The sequence below is a fragment of the Antennarius striatus genome, chromosome 6 (genome assembly GCF_040054535.1).
Source record: "Antennarius striatus isolate MH-2024 chromosome 6, ASM4005453v1, whole genome shotgun sequence".
Lineage (NCBI taxonomy): Eukaryota > Metazoa > Chordata > Actinopteri > Lophiiformes > Antennariidae > Antennarius > Antennarius striatus.
This window is the reverse complement of record NC_090781.1, coordinates 11,470,668-11,493,305: the sequence shown is the minus strand read 5'-3', so window position 1 is coordinate 11,493,305 and position 22,638 is coordinate 11,470,668. Positions and strand designations below refer to the sequence as shown.

Genomic DNA, 22,638 nt, shown 5'->3' with positions numbered 1-22,638 from the left:
CCTTTGATCTCTATATTTGTCGATTCCTTAAATGTGTCCCTGGGTTTGTAACCTCTTCCTTTGCTCTCCATTACCCCCCCCCCCCCCCCATCCCTTTCTATTCTCGTCAGCTTCTATAACCATTCGTCTCCCCCTGGCCTTTCCGCTCCTTCACACCCATCTCATCGCATCACCACCTCGTGTTCTTTCATCGCCCCCCTCCCTATCTTTTTTCATTCATTACTCCACAAGCCACGGGCGACTGTAAACAGTTTTACTGTCGATGGAAGCAATAGTGCTAAAAACCTCGGACACAGAAAAAAAGCCTGGAGCACACGATCCTCTAATTTTCCACTGTACTCTTCTTCTTCTTCATCGCCATTCATTGAGGTGCTGTTAGCCGTCGCTCCAGCATCTTTCAGGCCCTCCATCTGTTCACTGTACCAACATTGTTATCTGTATATTTATGCTGTGCTCTTTTCATCGCCATTTTTTTCCACTTCATTCAGTGACTGATGCTGTATAATATAGTCCACCTGAAATAGCACACGTTACATAACTCATTATAGAGTGATAAACAAAAACTACTGACACTGGCTTGGCTGCTTTCTGCTTTTTTGCTGCCAAACAGGGATAAAATTAGCTGCAAATGCCTACGTCAGAAGTCGACACTTTGGAGATGACGAACAAGTCATCCCTGGCAGAAAACAACCCAACAGAAGCCTTTATTTTGTGTATGGTGGAATGTATTTCCACAAAGTGACCCAGAGATAAATGCGTTGAGTGGGAGACTGATCTTGCCATTTTTGACTGAGCACCACAGCTCCCTCCTCTCCACGCACCCTGTAGCTCTGTTCAGATATTCATGCAGAGAGCATGACAGAAAATATAAATTCAGTCCTCATCTGTATTCTGGCCACCGTTTCCCCCATGGTCACTTTTAAGACTCAATAGTTATGTCGGCACAGTCTCTCTCTCAGTAAAATTCACATGAAGATTTATGTGCTTTTTCTTGGAAATATTGAAATTCTCTGCTTAGAGAAGTGAAAATCCTGCAAATATAAAAACAGCATCTCCCCAGAATTTTGACAAAAGATGGCGAATAAACATACTCACACACACACACACACACACACACACACACACACACACACACACACACACACACACACACACACACACACACACACACACACACACACACACACACACACACACACACACACACACACACACACACACACACACACACACACTCTCTTTCTCTTTCATATGGCAAATATGGAAGAGGAAGAGGAGAGAGGATGATTACCGGTAAGGGATCTAAAAGATGGAAATCTCTGTGTTGAGAGTATTGTTGTTGTTGTTTTTTTTTACATCCCCGCTGGCATAATTGTGCCTCTATTCAAGCATCCATCTCTCTAAAACCTTCTTCTTGTGCATCGCTCTCGTTGTGTGATTACATTAGCATCGGTGTGTATATGTGTATGTCTTTCTGACATGAAGTGAAGTCAGAAATGCTGAGAATCACTCAGTGACAACAGATAATCACACCAGAACAAACACTGTCAACGCCTGGAGCTCCGGAGGGGGACGGAAGGAGGGGAGAGGAGGGAGGATAGCTGCATGAAATGAAAGGGAACAAAACGGAGCTGTACACCATGGCTCTCCGTGGATTTCTCCTCCTGCAAGTTAAAGCCTTTCTTCATCTCTTGGAAATGCTGATTGAGCATTATTTTTAGTCTTCATGCTCTGCAGAAACGATAGGCAGCTGCCATAGTGACAGATAGAGGCTGATCAATGCACCTTCAGCTCTTTGACTGACTTACTATCGTTTCTGCATTTCCTCACAATCCCATCACTTAGTTTACATCCACTCTGTAAATTGTAAACCCACTGAATACATGCTGGTGTGGGCAGCATGGTGGTGCAGTGGGTAGTGCTGTTGTCTCACAGCAAGAATGTCCCAGGTTTCAGAAGAAAAAGAAAAAGAATTTATTTATCCCCGTAGGGACAGTACCTTGCTCAAGGACATCTTGGCAGTGCTCAGGGGCCAAACCAATGTCTCTCCAACTACCAGTTCACACTCCAAATTAGATAAGATAAGATAAGATAAGATAAGATAAGATAAGATAAGATAAGATAAGATAAGATACCCTAAGATCATCCTTTATTGTCCCACAGTGGGGAAATTTGTGCGATCGTGGCAGCGGGGGGGACGGGGGTCTTACATAAATACTTAAATAATACACATACATATTAACATATGCAATAAATGAAATATAAATATTCACATTTGGTATACATATTAACATATATCATATTATCAACAATTTACAGTTTAATTTACACTACAAAACTGCAGTTTACATTGGTCATCCGGATTTAGCATGTGGTGTTCGCTGAGTGGTCTGCTGGGAGGATTGCTGGTTGTAGAGTCTGACAGCCGTGGGCAGAAAGGACCTGCGATAGCGTTCCTTCACGCATCTTGGGTGAAACAACGTATCGCTGAAGGAGCTCTCCAGTGTTCTTAGTGTGCGCTGTAAGGGGTGGAAGTGGTTCCTCATCATCGATGACAGTTTGGCTGTCATCCTCCTCTCCACCACCACCTCCACTGAGTCCACGGAGCATCCCAGCACAGAACCCACCTTCCTAATCAGCCTGTCCAGTTTTTTTCTGTCGGCCGCAGTGATGCTGCTCCCCTAGCAGACCACCCCATGAAAAATGGCTGAGGCTACTTCCGTGTCATAAAAGGTCTTCAGGACTGTCCCCTGCACTCCAAAAGACCTCAACCTCCTGAGCAGATAGAGTCTGCTCTGACCCTTTTTATATAAGAAGTGAGTGTTGGTACTCCAATCTAGTTTATTGTTCAGGTGAACACCCAGGTACTTGTACGAGGACACCACCTCAATGTCCATACCCTGGATCTTCACCGGTGTAACTGGGCAGAGTCCTCGCCTGCAGAAATTCACCACCAGTTCCTTGGTTATACCCGCGTTGATCTGGAGGCGGTTCCGCTGGCACCAGTCCACAAAGTCCTGGGTCAGTTCTCTGTACTCTCTGTCGTGCCAATCAGTGATGAGGCCGACGATTGCAGAGTTAGAGAACTTCTGCAAGTGACAAGTGGTGGAGTTGTAGGAGAAGTCTGTAGTGTACAGGGTGAATAGGAACAGAGCTAGGAACGTTCCCTGTGGTGCCCCCGTGCTGCACCATAGGCGATTGGTCAAGTAGTCCAATATCCAGTCTATGCGGTGTTGGTCCAACCCGGTGATCTACAGTTTGTCCCTTAGAAGTGCCGGTTGTATTGTGTTGAAAGCACTGGAGAAATCAAAAAACATGATCCTCCCAGTGCTCCCAGGCTTCTCCAGGTGAGACAGAGCGAACTTGAGTGGATCCAGTGATGGGCTCACCAGGGGGCGGAGATAACAAAGGACCAGACGCTCCATGGTCTTCATATGGTGGGATGTTAGCGCCACCGACCTGTAGCTGGTTAGGTCCTTGGGGTGCGGAGTCTCGGGCATGGGAACCAAGCAGGGTTGTTTTCTACAGCAGTGGAACCCTTCCCAGCTTCAGGCTCAGAACATGTGGGTTTTGAACCGGCCACCCTCCAGTCCACAGCCCAAGACCCAGTGGACTGAGTTACTCCCATCCCTTGATTCCACCTGTGTGGAGTTTGTTTGTTTATGTGCTGCAGTGGCTGACTCAGGCCCCTTCAACGCGATGACGGATTTTTTTGAAAATGCAACTTTTTGAAACGCATCGAAAACGATTCGCGTCCACACGACAGCGTTTTCAATAAAATCTCCGTCCACACGTAAACACATCAGTGCATTTTTGAAGACGGCTATAAGCATGCCAAACCATGTGGTGGCAGTATTGAGTCAAATTTTATCCAATTGAAATCCTCCGTGTTTTGTTGTCACAAAATGCCTGCAAGAATGCTGCCATCAACAAGATACGTACATCCATCACGTTTGTACACACGGGCCCATAAATATGACGTCACAGCGGTTTTCGTCGCAGGCAAGACGTCAGCGTTTTTAAAAAGTTGCGTTTTCTTTGCGGATAACTGCGATGTCGTGTGGACGGAAGGCTAAACACAACAATAAAAGTTGCGTTTTCAAAAAGTTCTGGCATCGTGTGGACGGGGCCTAAGGAATGTGAATGTGTGTGTGTGTGTGTGTGTGTGGTGGGGGTGGGGGGACAGCATATTCGTCATGCTGTGAAGCTGGTGGTGTCCCCTGGGGTCCTGTTACAGCAGGGGGTACGACAGACTCTGATGGCAACAGCAGTGAACAGATTGCTGAGTGTGAGAGCTTGCCGTGTGCCGGGGGTCAGAGTGGGATGTTCAACACAGTAATAATGCAAATTGAGGGCCATAACCTGTTACTACTAACTGCCCACACTTCGGAATAACAATTGAGTGATGCATGACTTTGAAACTTTCTCCAGCATCTTTAGCATCTAAATAAGAACAAAAAAGATATGGAAGCATCTGGATGATTACCCTCTCAATCTTCTTCTCTGATACTGATGGTGACCAAAACAAAAGAAGTCAAATGGTGACTGGTTTACTGTTGTCTGGTTCACTGACTGGTCAATCAGCATCACAGTCATTATTTTGTTGATCCCAGAGGGGGAACTTGTTTTTTGTCACAATTGTTCTGCTCCAGAAAAAAACATAGAAAAACGTCAGAAAAGAAAGACGTGAACTTGAGTCATGAGTAACTGCAGTAACCAAAGCTGTGGTGCAATATGAATATGACAAAATATGATTGTTTACATGAACAAACACTTCTGGATGTTATTTTCCCTGTTGTGTCCCTCTGGTTTATTTGTTAAGTCGAGACAGAGTAGTTGGCTGAGAAATGTTTTGCTTAAATTTCACTTTAAGCTGACTCCTTTACCTCTGTGTGTGTGTGTGTGTGTGTGTGTGTGTGTGTGTGTGTGTGTGTGTGTGTGTGTGTGTGTGTGTGTGTGTGTGTGTGTTTGCGTTTGAGAGGATGATTATTAATCATGTGTGTGTTTGTGTGTGGTGTGGTTCTATTCTATTCTATTCTATTCTATTCTATTCTATTCTATTCTATTCTATTCTATCTTGTTGTGTGTCTTGTTGAATTGAGGTAAAGGTTTAGACTAGAGGCTAATTTGTACATCTCACCAGAAATACAGATAATTCCTCCTGATTCTGTGGCTCTCTAATGAGGAGATCCACACTTCAGTGGGCAGGAAATATTGGAGGGCATTTAGCTCTTTTCATACTCCTGGGGAAGATCTAGTCTGCGGGCTGATCTTGCTGATGAATGCAGTCTGAATGCAGAATCTCTCTCATCTTCCTTCTTGTTTGTCTTTCATCTACTCAATTGGAGTTGAGAGACCAGAGAGAAAGAGGATTCTGAAATGGATGAAAACAAAACAAGCCTGCTTGGGAGAAAATATGTTTTTAATGATTGTTACACAGACAGAATGACGTGTAAGAGGGACCACAGCCAATCAATACATCACGATTTCATCATTCTCATTCTCCCTCAGCTCGGCACAAAAATGTCCTCATCAAAGCCTTCTCTCTGGGGTCAATGTTCTCTTCCTCTCTCATAAATGAGAAACATCTCAAACTGCGGTACGATGACAGATCCACTGATGGATTGTCTGTGCCCACTCTGAATGTGAACCTGATTGGACTTTACACCACAGGACTCGGCTATGATACGAGTGAGCTACGACAACGTTAACTTTCCACGTAGTGCTTTTTATATCAGGTCATGAGTTAGCAGGGAATGAGCACAGTAGAGAGTGTATGAATACCTCTAAGCTTCATAGAGCTCATATTGACTGACAGAACTCAGAGCTCAGATGAAGCACAAGAAGAGAAAACAGACAGGCAGGCGGATTGTTAGGATCCCCACACAGCAGCACAAATCTCCTGCAGGTGAAAAGAAATGGCTCCCAGCTGCAGTAAGCCGGTTCATACCTCTGTGACACCATCGAGAAGATGACTTTGTCAGTTTGCTCAGGCAGATTCCTCATGCCCGACCCAGGTTGTGCGCTCTTCTCACAAACATTAAGATGTTCCTTTATTTTCTCTGCCTGTCTTTGCTTCAGTCTGCTGCGCACAGATGCTGATTGTCAGCCAACCACATTTTCTAGCACAATGCTGTGTGTGAGATGCTTGTCAAACAGACAACACTTGTGTATCATTTGGTTGACTGAATACCTTTAAAGATGAATGTGTGAAGAAATTGTAATCCAGTTATGTAAAGCATCTAGTAGCACCAGAGTGTGTAGTGGATGGTAGTTGTAACATTTCCTGCCCACAAACTACAGATATTAATGACAGGAATTTTAGTTATCGTTGTGCTTCAGGCACTCTTCTCTAACTGATTATATTTATCTGGATTTCAAACACACACACTCATATATGGGATTTTGTTACCCTGATGAAATTGCACCTCCTCCCACCTTGAAGTACTTTACTGATGTATTTTAATTATCAGGTGTCTTGACATCTAATATGTGGGACATGAACTTGAGACTTGAGATTCGTTCATGAAATGTAAAACATGATATATTATGCATAATTAATATATATATGTAATACAACAAAACAGTTAATCACTTATTTGGTAAAATATCAGAGGACGTATTCCCAGGCAGTCTAAGACAACATGTATTTTTATTGTTAAAAACATTAAGTATATGTCAGATGTTACCTGAAAGATTAGCAAAAACAATGAATAGTTTCAGATTCATTTTATGTGTTTTGATTAATGATGCTGACCAACAGTTCTCTAGCAAACGCCAACATCTTCCCTCTCCAGCAGTATTTACTCTAAAATACATGTTTCAGGGTTTTTGAGACAAACTTTTCTGCTCTCTCTCTTCCAGAGGAAAGAAAAACTCCCTTTCATCGATTTCCTGTTGCTTTGTGACCAAAATAGTTTGGCGTGCTGACTCCCCTGTGTGCGCTGAGCTGATGTAGACAAGCAGGCAGTAGTAGGCAGGCTGTGGGCTTGGAATGGAGTAAAGGGGAGATGACGGCGTGTGAGTCTGTGAGTCTCCCATGGCGGTTGGTCCCAGATGAGGAGGCCAAATAAACAAGGCGAGAGAGCCAAGCACAGAACCATGCCTTCAGCTATAGAGAGAAAATAGAGAGTGAGACAGCAGGGAGCTCAGGAATAAGATGGCTTGGCTTGTAGAGGCTTCCTGAAAGGGTAATGAGTTTGGCCAAGTTCTACTGATATGCTGTGTCACATGGGGGGTGGGAGAGTTGCTTCAGCTGCTCAGGGTTGGGGTGAAAAGGAATCCACTGCACATTCTGCCATCTTTTGTCTTTAGGAAAGAAGTCACATGTTTGTTTGCTGCAGCAAAAAAGCAACCACTGTCCTTTTGTCTACTGTCAGTATTGACTTCTGAATCTTGTTTATGCCATGTGAGCCAAAGGGTATATTGACCCATGTCCCAGTTTGGACTACGGATGAGGAGGGATGAAGAGACATTATTAATATTGACCATAATCACTGATCAATATCCATTTATCTTTCTGTTATCAGCTAAACTCAGTGAAATGAGTCTTCCTGTGACCAATTCTGCCACTCTGACTCTCTTTGTTCTTGTTTCCTTCTTTCTTTCCTTCCACTTCTTACTGCCTCCCTTCTACTCATCCAATACAGAGGGTCTCTACCAGCTGGGCAGCCCATGCTGCCCCCCTCAGAGCAGTATCGAAGGACTGGAGGACACAGAGGTGGGATCCCTACCAACAGTCTTTCAGTATATTTATCAGCAGCCAGACATATGCATGATTACACTGTTACCGGTGTGGCCACACAGCCGCACTGCTTTCAAAGGATTTTGGCCTTCATTCTTTCCTTCTTTTAAGTGTCTCTGTTTCCTCCATTTTGCAGGGGAAGTGTAAGACACATGTGCTGCTGCTGGTGGTGCATGGGGGAAACATCTTGGACACAGCGGGCGGGGACCCCAGCACAAAGACCAGCGACGTGGCCACTCTGGCATCAGTGTTGGAGAAGGTGACACAGGTGCATTTTCAGGCTGCCAGTGAACACGTGATGATCAAACTGGTGCCGTGTCCTGCTGTGTGCGCTGAGGCTTTCACCCTGGTCTCCAAGTGAGTGTTCCTGTTTGAACAGTGAATCTTATTACCCCTGTTTACACAGCTCAGGTGTTTCGTATCTGGATTAAATCCAGATGCGGTTTGATACAGTTTTTCTCACACCTCTGACAAATGAAAGGAAATGCATGTGTAAACTTGAATGGCACGCGGGCTGATGCTCAAATGAATTGATGTGATGTAAATGATTTAAAAAATACTTTACCTCCTTCACAGTCACCAGATCTCCACCAAAATGGAATATTTATTACCACTGTGTAAGATGACTTCCCTGACCAACACCATCAAACACCAAAGAATGGTGTTCATCTCCTTAACTTCATGGGGGTGGATTATATTAATGAGCATTACATTTTTTTCAGGAGCTTCTGGTGAATGTGTATCAAAAATTATTTTTAAATTGTGAATTGCTTTCTTTCATGCATTTCACCAGGTGAACCAGGTGTCATTAAAGTCAGTCTGATAGTTTTAACATAGCAAATGGAAATCATTGAAAAAACTACCAAACAAAATACGCGGATCTTCCCCACTTATCCAAATCCACTCATTGCTTTTGTGCAATCCTGCTAACAGACAAACAACAAACAAATAAGCTGAACTGATTCCTTAAGATGCATGGCAGAGGCAGTAAATAAAACTAAAAGTCAAATCCTTGCAAAAAAACATTCTCCTAGCTGGATTTAACAATGTCTTCAGTTTATAGGTCGTACATTTAGGGATAACAAATAGAATACCTGACTATTGTTGGGCATGTCAGTTATAGATTTGTTTATTCTGTCCACCATTCAGACACATTGTTTTCCAGTCCAGGTGGGCCTGTGACACCATGTTGAATTATTCTGCCAGGCGTGCAGCATCTTCTCTGGAGCATCTGTTAATAAAATGAAAATAATTAATTCTTATGAGTAATTGGCTCATTCAAGTTTTACAAGTCAGACTTGAATGCACATGAAACTGAAAAGCCAACTGTTTGTCACAGACCAGCTGACGAGACAGCCTCCTGGTATTTGGCATTTCCGTGGCTTCGCTCATTAGAGGCCATGTTGATTCTTTCTCATACTGAGAATTAGGAGGATTTTCAATGATGTCACTATTGTTTGAGCACAGCCAGAATATTCGGGTTTTGCTTTTTGTTGTTGTTTTGGTCCTCTGCTCCCCTCCCCTGTGTTTTTGTGTCCGGCTGACATTCTCAGTGTGCAGACAGAACTAATTAACAGAAATTATACAAAAACAATACACACATGCAAGAAATAGCATAGATGCAAGAAGTCCTGTTTGGGTGCTGAAGGTTATTTGAGGAAATATTTTGATTCAAGTTGACAGTGCAATTTTTCGTCAGTGTCCAGATCACATATCTCAGTTGTTGCAGGAATGATGGCCTGTGGAATACTTTACTCCTAACTTTTATCGATGTGTTATGGTTTTTAATATGTAAATGGAGCCTTAGTGATCACATGAAAACCTCACTTACACAAGTTTACAGCTCATGCTGAGGTTTACTGCAATTTAATTAATATCTGAGATTTTCGGTTTCAGCTGTTGAGATCAGGTTCACACTGGAAATAACCTGCAGTTGTTGTGGTTGGACAGCAGTCAATGGATAAGCTATCAAAGATGATGAATTATGCAGCATTATCCCCATTTAAAAATTCATATTGTTTGAAACACTCTATGTGAAGTCATGAAGCTCTGGACTGGAGGGTATTTTTGAGATGGAGGGGGTAAAAACATGTTGACGTTCACGTTTCTGCTCTCTTCGCAGTCACGTCTGCTGCCTGAGCAGACGGAGCTGCTTCGGCGTAACAAATGATTTCATTTCTCGTCTCCCAGTGGTCAGCAGCTTTATCTCTGACAGCAGCACTTACTCTTTTCTGCTTTCCAATTACTGTATATGCTGAGGATGTTTTTGTCTGACTTGTCACTAATCACAGGCAATGTGTTTGGCAGCCAAGTTGAGGCTTTGCCTGCTTTTGTGATTGACGTTAGCAGGAATGAAGCACCCGCACAGAGGTTTGCTGTAGATATGTTCCAGTTTGATGCTCGCTTGGTTTTCACAGACAAACACATTCCACTGGGACTCCAGCAGAAGGGATTATGGTCACATCCTTATGACTCCTTCTCATATGTGTGGTGAGACATAAATATGGTGGCCTTTTTATTTTTCAAACGTGAAACGTTTTAATGTGAACAGGGATTTTTTTTTTTTTCCCGATGAGACTCCTGTCAGACGAAATGAATATAATAATTAAATATAATAATTAAATTAAAACATATTTATATAATTTAGTACATTTAAAACAGCCAACAGTTGCAAATTACTGAAGATGTTATAACAAGAAAAAATATAGCAAGTACACAAAGATTCCAAATACAGTAATTCATGAAGATGGTAGCTCAAAAAAAAAAAAATCAAGAAGTCAAAATAATCTGACAGGTGATGGGTCTTCAGCAGTGATTTAAACTCTCTGGGTTCTCGTCAGGTCTGATCTGAATCAGTAAACTGTTCCAGAGATTAGGAGCACAAAAGCCCGGTGGCCTCTATTTGTAAGTCTGGATCTCGGCTCATCCAGAGAGTTGGAAAACCTCAATGCTCCAGTGGAATAGAAAGGTATGAGAGGAACACGATAAATTAAAATAGAAATGCCGAATATGGATGCAGAAACCAAGAAAATTACAGGTTTAGCACTGTCTGATAAAATAATTCCACATTCTTTGTTTGATTGTTAATCAAACTACAGTAATGTTTATTTTCTCTCCAGGATTTTATTTGTAAGTAAATAGACTTGATATTTATCAAATTCAAGACATCCTATGCTGAGTTATTAAAACATTGTAATTTTTCTTTTGAGCTTTGAGTGAAAATATAATTAAATACAATTTTCACCCATACAATTAAATTGTATGGGTGAAAATTACTACATAAGGCATCAGCCATAACTAAGTGAATGACATTTGAGTTGAAAGATGATGATATGTAAAGTCAATTGAACTAATTTTGATTTATACAACACCAGATCACAACAGAACGTTACTTCAAGGCACTTTAAAGAAATGTGGAAGAAAATGTGCTAAAATTGCTGACATGTCGAGAGGCTTCATAATACCAAACTGTCCACATTTCACTTAGCCCAGGGCTGAAAGCATGTCTAGCAGCTTCTTAACCTTAGAATAATGTGACTGTTAGCACTAAGATAGATTTTATTGACACTGCTACTGTTCAGGCACATTCACCAGTAGACAAACCTCAATTTTCCCTGAGGCAGATTTAGTTTGTGGGTTTGTCTGCTTAAATTGGACAAAACATTGGGCTCTTGCCAGTGGGAGATAGGATTAAGTAAAAGAGACAAGTCAAACATCCCTCTAGATTGTTAATATTAGTGTAACGGGATGTATTAGGACTCAAAAGCAGCGCTCACTGCCAGGTAAATCAGTAATGACCTTTATTCCTTCACACATGGGAATCAGCAAAACGGTGAACAGTAGATAGGATCCAGTTAGGAAAAGTTAGGAACAGGCAAAACTTGTGGTGAGGAACAGAAGTGTAGATATCCAGGATGAGAACAGGACCAAAAGAACAAAAACAGTCACAACCAGGAAGACAGTTACAAATGCTGGAAAGTGGATCATGTTGAACAATCTGGCAGAGGGTGCATGTTGGGGACGGTAGAAATGGGATTGACTGGAAAGCAGAGGCAGCTGTGGCAACAGGTGAGGGGAGTTTGTTGGCTGGCAGGTGAGGAGGGGCAGGTTTCATTCATAACATGAAGAACAACGTGAATCAATAGTTCAGGGTATAGGTTAGTGATTCTGTACAACATGAATACTTCATAGAGACAGCACTACTGATGTGAATCCCTCACATTTCTTCTGATTTGTTTGTTCAGCTCTTGCCATAGGGGCATAAGCACCGTTGTACACTTTGATATTCTGGTGTTGTTCTCCTAGAGGGAGCGATCTGTACATTTCCTTTCAAAATTGATTGCTAAATAGTACAGTGTGTCTAATGATAGAGCTAATGGTCAATCCACCTCAGCACAAATTGAGTTTTTTTCATAACAGCAGCCTCTGTGAAATTGGGCACAGATTTTCCAGATAATAATAGTCACAAGGATAACTACTAATTGGAACATTTCACAATCGAAAAAGCGACTTTTAAGTGCTCCCCTCTTTTATCAGACAAAGTATACTTTTACCCAATCGACTCCAGGTCGTGAACATAACCTCACAATATGTTCAGCATGTAGATATTCATCCATACCCTCACAGCAGCAAACAGAAAGTATATCCAACTACATGTTCTCCACTTACTGTAACTTCTAACTCTTATAATGGTGTTGTTGGACTTGAGGTTGTGATGAGCCTCATTTATGCGCATGCATCAGATGAATTTGCTGCCCTTCAGGGAAGAATTGCTGCTTTGTGGATCATTTGCTGTTATTGTAAGTAACAGCTTGCAGCAAATCACACCATAGAGTGGAGGTAACACACACCCTCATTGCCTTCGAGACAAACTTTCACATAAACACAGCTTTTTCCATGTTGGATCATAATTTCTAATGTACTGTGAGGTGTCAGAATAGAGAATGAGTTTGGGCTTGTGTTGTCATTCTTGCCTTGTGCGATGAACGCCCGCTGTGCTCTGAGGTGCTCTGAGTGCTCATTATTTACTCTGCCTGCTAATCAACGTACCTGGCACTGCTGGTAAGGGGCCGGGTGTCAGGACAACACACACATATATTCCGTAAACACACTCCCACAAATACATCTGGTTGGAAAAGAGCACCAAATGTGTTATCCCACTGTAACACGTCCAATTAATTGCGACAGGGAAAAGGCTCCGATTTGATTCCTCCTCTCAGCCAACAAAAGATTCTGTCATGATCTAGACACATTTTTTTAAATAAAAGATTACATTTGAACATCAGTAAAGGAAAAGAAATGGAGCTCATTGTCGTGCAAATCTTTTTTCTCAAACCAAAGACAAGGAGGAGGAGGAGGATGATGATGATGATGATGAGGAGGAAGTGCATTTGTCGTGCACAACGAATGACCTCAGTTCAGGAAGATGGAGACTCATTACTGCGGTGCTGCTACAGCCTCTGAGCCTTCTCTCTAATTAAGAGGAGTCTGCAGGGGCCTGTTGCTGCTCATGTTAATTGTACAAACACAAACAGTGTGCAGTGTCACGCCAGCCATTAGAAAATGGGAGAACAATTAAGCAAGAATGTGACAAACTGACAGAGTTTTCAGTTTGACATTATATGGTGTGGGAAAGATGACACGATAGAGTCTATCCCAAGGTTACGCTGCGCAAGATTAGGCTGATTCGATTTTTAATCGGCTCAGTCTGCCTTATCTTCTCCCTGCTGTTGTTAATGAATCTCTTCACCATCCCTGAAAAAGCTTCTAGAAACACTAACGTGTTAATCACAGGAGAATCCAGGAACTGTAAATCTGAATGATAGCCTCACAAACCAACAAAAGCTAAGTGCTGCTTCTACTGAAGCAAATGAGGATTTGTGTCCAGTGATACTTTAAGGACAAAATGCTGCTGCTTCACACATCTTGAAATAAGAGTCAGACCCCTGGTAGTGACATGATGCCACCTTTCAGGACCCACAGGTGAGGCGTCTCTTTACGGGGACTAAAGGCCTCCCAGGTAGCATATTTTAATGTATTTCCATGTTTTCTGGCTGATGAATTTAACACTTGTCGTACCTGAAGCCTGTTAGATGGAACAGTGTGGATCTATACATGTGCTTGATTAAGATTTTAAACTGATGTAAAATCCACCTTATTAATTAATTCAATTATCAGTTTTTTCTTTGTGAAAGCTACAACCTAAATACCACAGCCACTAATATATTGATCAGTGGCATTTAATAAAATTATTATTTTCTATTACAAGATATAAATATTTAATATAAATTTCTATTTAATCATATCCTTTAAATGCAAGGATTCTGATGGTTCGGTGGAGCAGCCGCTGGAATATTTAACCAAAAGCGATTCCGACCAGTGAACACTCGTCTCATGTTGACCTCCATGACAGATGTGCCCCTAAAAGAAGCCCTGATAATAATATGAATTGTAAATACAAATTTAAATGCAAATTTCCTCCAATGAACATAAAATTGTGTGAATGAAAAAAAATGTATTACAACGTGAACTGATGATTCATCTATTGGGCAAATTAATGTTTTCTATTGACTCCAAAAATCCCCGACTTTTAACATTACTTATCAGAAACATACAATCCAAACATAGGAGGAGTAATAATGAAATAAATAATTTTCACATTATGTCACCATTTGAATGAAAGGATCTAGCGGACAATACTTTGCCTCTTGGGCACCGACTGGTGGCCGCTGGTTCAAGTTGTTAGTGGTGGTCACTGATGGATTAGTAATGTCCTTCCATTCGCCTCTGGGAAAGTCACACAACAGTTTGACTCATGGACACACAAACAAACCAATAATTAGTTGAGCTGTTCTAAATGTGAAACAGTGGCTACACCATAGTATTTATTCACGTGTAAATAATCAGTGACTGACTTGTTCTGCAGGTGTTAAAGTTCTCTTTCTGCCCTGTGATTTGTGACCTCCATACTATCCTCTATTCTGTTGTATAGGTGATTGGGGTGTAAAGTGAATATTTTACACAGTTGGTCCTTGTGATATTCTTCAGTTGAACCTTCTAGTAATTCACTTTTAACCTTTCCCTGTTTGAATTCCACCCAACGGTTTCTGCTTTGAAACATTTGAAAGAATTCTACAGAGTCAATAATCCTATGAGGCCAAACATCTTTCAGGAAAAATCTTGAAAAGTTCTTTCACCTAGTTTTCTTTCACTGAGTTATTCAGGCTGTTTAGACAGAACACATTTTAATAGAACATGTTCCAACCAAGAATTTCACCTTTACACTAAGATTTTGTCACATATTTGAATCTCTATGCATTTGACGGTAAACTCCATTATTGGAGTTTTGATCCCTGATGGAAGTGGCCTAGTGTCCCCAAGAACACTCTATTTATGGAATGAAACCAAATATGTATTTACTGGTATTTTTCGTGGATTTGGACTGATAACCCATTTTATCACAACCCTGCTTTTAACCAGCAGTAATTTAGATTCCAACAGCTTGAAATGAGCAAGGAAAAAAGCAAGTACAAACAGTGCTGCAGGCGATAAACTAGACTTCAAATCAGTTAATCTACAAAGCTACAGAGAGTTAAACACACAGACTTTAAAATGTGTTTCTTTTGTCTCTCGCAGCTTCGCATGTTCAAGGGGGGATGAGGAGTGAGGAGTATTTGGAGAAATTTTAATCTTAATATTAATTGCTTGTTTTTCTTCATTTGTTCAGGTCTGTATCTAAATTGACACGCTCACCAGTCTGTTAAGAGTTGTTAGTGCCGCATTCTGGAGTCTGCTTGCATAGATTCAACGGCAATGGAATACATGCAGTCCTTTCTGGATGTCTACAGATGTGACACGAGGACTTATGCCTGTCGGGGGACTCTGCTTACATGTGGACGTGGACAGTTTGATTTTGGCTGAATGGAATTAGTGTGGCGTGGTTTGAATTAGGGTTGGCCAGAAGAATGAACAGAAATGCCCAGTAGAACAGTTGTTCCAAACTGTCAGTGGTACTTTGTTTGGATGACGTTATTTCTAATGTCAGGTCCAAAAACCACCTCATAGAGCTGCCTCCAAGACCTCCATGCTAATTTATTCTGAGTTGAATATTTCACACAGTGGCTCCTGTACAAAGAGTGACATTTATGTAATGCAAAAACCTGTATTCAGTTCAGTTCAAGTAAATACGTAGCCACAGATTTCCTTTTATCCCGTTTTCTTATTTTCTAAATGTAAGCGGCTCAGCGTTTGTCAAAAAAAAAAAAATGCTGTCGAGAGCAGAGAACTGACTAAAACAAAAGTAAAGCAGAGTAAACAGAATAAAATTATGATTATTATTGTAACTGAAGTAGGAATAATCCCAGTGCCTATTTGCTAAATGTGATAATTGTGTTACTACATTATGATCATGTAATGTAATCACATGTTTTTCATCTGTTCCTGTGCCTTTAATCTGACCATATCATTTAACCTACATTTTAAATTTTCAAATCTAGTTTCTATGATGAAACCTTGTTTCAGAAGTAGCTTGCAATCTGTTTTAAGGTTACTCTGGTCACTGGTTACTAAATGTCACACTAGTATGCAGGAACAACATGACTTTTATTGACCGTTTAACTTCATTGAAGGAGTTCTGTCACTGAATGGCTTCCAACAACAACATGCTCTTTTCTCACACTTGGATAACTTGACATAAACTCAACTTTACCCTACTGGGAGAGGAGGGACAGCGTGGTGTGTGTCAGAAGCAATCAAAGCCAGTAGGAGCTCAGCGTCAGTGATCGCTGATATATTTCCTTGCAGGAGCCTCAAGCTCAGGTTAAGGTACAACAATGTTCTGTCATTTCATTAATGTGACTTTTACAAGCAAAACAAAGATAAATTGCTCTTGTTAAAAGGTTTACTAATCTTTATGGTTAGGATCATAGCCTTGTTTCTACATATTTATTTCAAGCCAATCTAGCTGCATTAAAAATTTGTTTAATATACAACACAGATCTGTGACTGTACCGTTGGTAAGAGGGATTGGACAAGCTGTTTTTTTATGCTGCAGATGTCGCAGACTGGGCTCGACTGGTTTCTCATGTCTGAATCATCACACTGTAATTGCAACAGAAATGGCCCCTGGCTGCTACAGCCACGTGTTAATGCAGAATAATGGGTGCAATTAGGAAAAAATGGATGATAATGGCTTAAAAAAAATTCTGAACACATTCTGAAATTCGAGCAGGTATGCTGTATATTTTTGGTTTGAAGCTGTTCAAACCTGAAAATATTAACATGTTATGACAAATGTACACATTCATTCCTTATCGCAACCGCTCAAGAGAATGGCTGAATCTGTCTGAGACTCAAAGACTGCTATGTGTGAAGTTAAAACTAAGTTGTCCTGATCCTGGTCATCTCGCTAGTATGGGAGATTTGGTTTTTGCTTTTTTTGCAGATGGACCACAATTGATTTTTCACTTTCATTTGTGACATAATAATATGTTACGATAACAACAATCACAATAAGCAATAATAACAACCATGACAACATGACATTGGTTACTGCCCTGACAAATTGTTGCAGTGTGATTCGAAGAAAGAAGAGCATTCTCCGTCCTTATGTTCCAACAGCATGTTGCTTTATTTACTGAGTGTTTTTAACCAAACATTCTTCCTGAGAATCACCTGCGGGCTTTTTTTAGTGTTTGTTGAAAGTGAAATGAGCCACCAAGTTAATAATGGTGGCAGGCCTTGTGTATAGCAACAAACCCAAACTCCAATAAGCTAGCTGCATGTTATAATGAATGAGGACTACAGCTGTCAACAGAAATCCAGCCCCTGATAATATTCAACATGGTGCTTTCATTCGGTATACAATAAAATTACTTTGTTTAAGGGTAAGGGATATAAATGATATAACTTCATGTAACACATCTTTACTAAAACTTAACATGTGTAGGGTATGTTTTTTGTGACTAATGATAACTTTTGTCTTATGCTGTACATTAATATAATGTGAGTCAGGCTGAAGGCCTTTAATGCCACTTTGTCCCCATTTGATACATAGTTTCTGCTAAACTATCCTGTTGACTTAAACATGGTGGACTGATCACTCATTTTTATGCTTCTGCTGTTTCCTTGTTCATAATGGGTAACAAATGATATTCACCAATTGATTTTACCATTGTGGATAAATTTGAAGTGACACAGTAATTTCAGCAGCATTGCAGTTGTTAAGTGTAAGGTGGTCATAAATCTCATTCATAGTTGGTGTAACCCTAACCTTAAACCCAACCCTACCCATACTGGAATAACTGTTAATGCACCCATAATATAAAGTGTGGTGTGTCTTGTGATTCCAGACTGAATAAAAATAACCGACATTACTTATCGGAAGTAATGCATGGGCAGAAGAACAAATGCCTTTCATGGTGAATGAAAACATACATTTGCAACTTAGTTTTGATGTATTCATTGAAGTTGATGACTTTAAGAAAAATATTGAAGAGATTTGGAGTTACGGGGGAAGCAGAGCCATTTCCTCCCTTTGCTTTCAGTTTTGGTCTTAAGCCCATCTTTTCCTGTATCGGATAGACTAGACACAGATTAAATTTTTTATTGATCTTGTAATCCAAACAGTATCCTGCAGAGCAGTCTTGTACTTCCCAAAAATACACACACATACATTTTTCATGACATGAAAACTGCCTCTGCACTTGTTAGGCCACGCTCTTTTGGTGTAGCGAGAGGCGTCCACGGTCAGTGACATGTTTCAGCCTTGTGGTGTGGCGCTGCTGCTTCATCGTGTAATCAGTGTGTGATGGATGTGACAGCCTGGCAGTGCTGCTCAAGGAAAGAGGGCAGGGCAGTACCATATTTTATCGCCTTCACATGGAGTGACTCACTTTATCACCTTCCACACTATAATTGTCTCACACATACGCAAATCAACATTCAAACATAATCATTAAAGGTTAAAGAGCTGTAAAGACTGTCTGCTATCCAGCTGGTTTACTTACACTCAGTTTCGTGAGATAATGTCCTCCTAGTTTTCCCACAATGTCAAAGACACGTGTCCTCAAATCAGAACAAATAATTTATATGATTAAGTTTTGATTTAGTCATCCTGATTCTGATTTAAAGAACAGAATTAATTCCTTTTCATCTTTTTAACTTTGACTTTATAGAATTCTGTCGAGATATAACAACAAATTAACTGAAAATAATCATTCCCAGTTCTGTACTTTAGTTTATTCAATAATATTATTCAATAATATATTATTTCAATAATATTTGGTTAATATGAAACTATTTTAAGCTTACAAACCATTAAATTTTATTTTTTTAATGCTGTCTTCTGCAATGCGGGTAATGGGGGTGCTATAGGCTAATAATATATTTTGTGTTTTTATTCTTATTTATTCTACATTAACATTATATTTTGTGCTTCTAATGTTTTAATAGTGATTATACAACTACAACATTTATGGGGGACAGATGTGATTAAAATGTCTATTATGTCTATTAAAATGACATAAACTTGATATTCATTTTTCTGTGTTTTTTTTTTTTTAAATTGACATGGATTTGAAAACAACATAACTCGAAACGACTTAAGCCGAGGTATGCCTGTAATTTATCACGTGTTGTGCTTCTTCTTACGACCCTTTTCATTCCTATTTCTCTCTGTCCTCCCCCTCCAGTCTCAACCCATACAGCTATGATGAGAGTTGTGTGTCCAGCAGCGTGGACCACCTGCCCCTGGCTGCGCTTCCCCTTCTCGCCATTGTCTCACCTCGCTATCAAGATGCGGTGGCAACTGTGATTGCCCGAGCTAATCAGGTCTACCACAGCTTCCTGCAGTCAGAGGATGGGCAGGGATTCACCGGCCAGGTCTGTTTCACCTTGGGAGATTAGGGGGAGGGGATGGTGGGAGAGGTGAGTCTTGTCATTAACCGAAAGGCACTTTAATAGAAGTCAGTCACTGTCAGAGGAGGTGAAGGTGGGCTTTGAGTGGGTTGTGTAATCTGTGAGTGCTCAGGCCCTCAGAAGGGCTCCAGGGCTCTAAGGTTTAAGTGGGCCACCTTTCAGTTCTTGTACATAGCAACCACTGGGCTCTTGGTAACTCGCTGTATTAGTTTGATAAGGATTCGTGACAAGGCTGTTCACAGTTTAATTGAATCCAACAGTGTTTTGTTGTGACTCTGAAACAGCTTCTCTTTGCTTGTCTTAAATCATACATGGTTCAGATACACTGTCGTTTTCTGTACAGATTCATTCATGTGATGCCAAATTTGTTGGGAAAAGTAGTTCCTGGCCCATAAAATTTGTATGAATGCCACTTCAAATCAACAACAGAGACATTTAATGAAAACCTTCATACACAACTTGCCATCTTGCCTTATTAGGTTGTCACGCTGACTTGTTTTCTACGTAATGTACAAAAGTTCTTTACGAGCCTTAACCCTAAAGACAGTAGATCTATGTGGCAACAGCTCATGAACATACAAGAATTGTACCAATGACATTCCAACATGGATGTGACAGTCATGCACTAGTATATAATGTAGATACAGTATTTGTCCTCTATTGTAGCTTGTAAAGATGAATAACTGCAATATTTTGTCTAATTATTTATAATTATTTGTGTGTTAAAGTGTCTATACTACAAAATTATTGCATTTATTTTACATTCCATCACTCTAGACTTTAAATTGATAATTGCCTGATGGTGTTCAACAGGGATCCAATTTAAATGGTGTCTATAGCAGAACATTCTGACTCACACTTAGAACTGAATGTGTAAATGAAATGTTAAAATAAATCAACAAAAAAATGACAAGAAAACAACACCAGAAAGACACAAACACCAAAAACTATCTACACAATAGCTTAAAAGAAAAGCAGGTATACCTCGGCTTTCATCGTTTCAAGTTACGTCGTTCTCGATTATAATATGGTTTTAAAAAAGAATCCATGGAAAAAATGGAAATCAAGTTTTTCTTGATTATATCTGTCTGCCACAAATTTTGGAATCATAAAATCACTAATATACCATGAAAAGCACATAATATCATGATACTGTAGAATAAATAAGAATTAAAATATATAATATCATATCATTAGCCCTTAGCAGACCACCTTACCTGCAATGTAGAAGAAGCAGCTGAAAAAGAGAAGGTGATGTTTACAGATATTATATAAAAATAAAATGGTTTTTCAGCCTAAAATAGATTCTTATTAACCAAATATTCTTGAAAATACATTCATAAATAAAGTACAGTACAGAACTGGGGATGGAATTTTCAATTTAGCCTGGAGACAAGTTAATTAGTTAACTTACATTGCGCCTCCTGGAATCAAGCCGAGGTTTACCTCTACCTGGTAAGTAAACGATTAGTATAGGGTTAGGGTTGTAATCTTTCCAACATCATTTTATTGATCCTCCTGTTAGACTGTTACTTACTCATGACACCACATGCGTAGGCCGTCTAATGGATGTGTTTCGTGAGCAGGTATGCCTGATGGGCGACTGTGTGGGGGGAGTGCTGTGCTTTGACGCATTGTGCTTCAGCAACCATCAGAGGCATGGCAGTCCCAACAACTGCAGCAGGATCAACAGCACTGAGAGCCTGAAGGTAGGAGCTCACTGTTAACACTGGTGATATGATGGAGATGATGACGGTCATTCGCTGGTTTAAACACATATATATATATATATATATATATATATATATATATATATATATATATATATATATATAAATATATATAAACGCACACACACACACACACACAACCCTCCTTTTGAGGGTTGTTTCTGGTCAAATTTATGATTTAAGTGCCGTTGGAATGTCTTGCTTTCTGTGCCTTCCACACTCCTAATCATGGCGTCAGCATCATGGTTTCTGGCCTTCACATCGAAACATTTTCCCCATTTCTCCAGCTTTTGGGTGATATCCTCCTTGAGCCGAGCATTGGACTCTTCATGCCGGTCACTCATCCTGGCTATGGCATCATTCAGCATGATAGCCATAGCCTCCTTATAGACCCTGGCCGTTGCCACTGCTGCTCGGTCAGAATCCTCTTGTGCTTTGGTCTGTTGTAATCTCATTTTTCTCAGTTTGTGGTGCAGCATGAAAACAGCAAACCCCAGTGCTGTTATCCCGGTTGTCATGAAGGTGAAGATTTACACATCCTCGATGTCTTCCACATCCAGTGGGGCCAGACACATAGTTTTGAAAGTATCCCAGCTGTCTAGCATTTAGCCAGCCAAAAAAGTCCCATCTGGACAATGGCACTCACCAGTTCCGACAGGTCTGGTGGAAAAAATTCTTTCGATCACGTTAAGTGACCAGCTCAGCAGATTCATCTTGGTTAGCAGACTTCGTATGATTATATAAAATAGTCTTTTGTGGGTAACACAGTGTCTTATGTAGTCTCCCAGCCACACAGTGTCCTTGTTTACTCAGCATACCTTTCCTTTCCACTTTCGTAGCAGTCATAAAATCTTGCACGTGCTCAGTTACTGCACAAAGGTTACAGTGACAATTGTTTCACAGGATTGACAACATGAAGTTTAATTCGCCATTTAGCACTGATATGTCTGTTTTCCACAAGAACATCTCTTTCAAGATCTGGCTTTCAGAAATGTCACTCTAAACTGGAGGGTATGTCCTCAGTGCAAAGCATGAAAGACGGTTTATATTGAAAAAAATACTATCGTCATGGCTTTGTCCTCTGTTGATGTTTACCTGGTTTATTATCTAAATGTGTTGTTTATTTTTACCATGTCTTGTCATTGCTTTTCTCATAATGTATTTTTCTATTTATTCTCTGTGTTCCTATTTCTTGTGTGTTGTTTGAACCTCTTGTGCTCTGTCATTTCTTTCATGTCTGGTTCATGT

General features: G+C 40.5%; 1 protein-coding gene across 1 annotated transcript in view; it reads left to right on the top strand.

The window, feature by feature from the left end:
- pitpnm3 (PITPNM family member 3) overlaps positions 1–22,638 on the top strand; it is an 89,326-nt gene that overhangs the window by 38,132 nt on the left and 28,556 nt on the right. Inside the window, 4 exon segments of the mRNA XM_068317006.1 lie at positions 7,650–7,720; positions 7,881–8,101; positions 19,435–19,624; positions 21,247–21,369. Coding sequence (XP_068173107.1) covers positions 7,650–7,720; positions 7,881–8,101; positions 19,435–19,624; positions 21,247–21,369 — 605 coding nt within the window.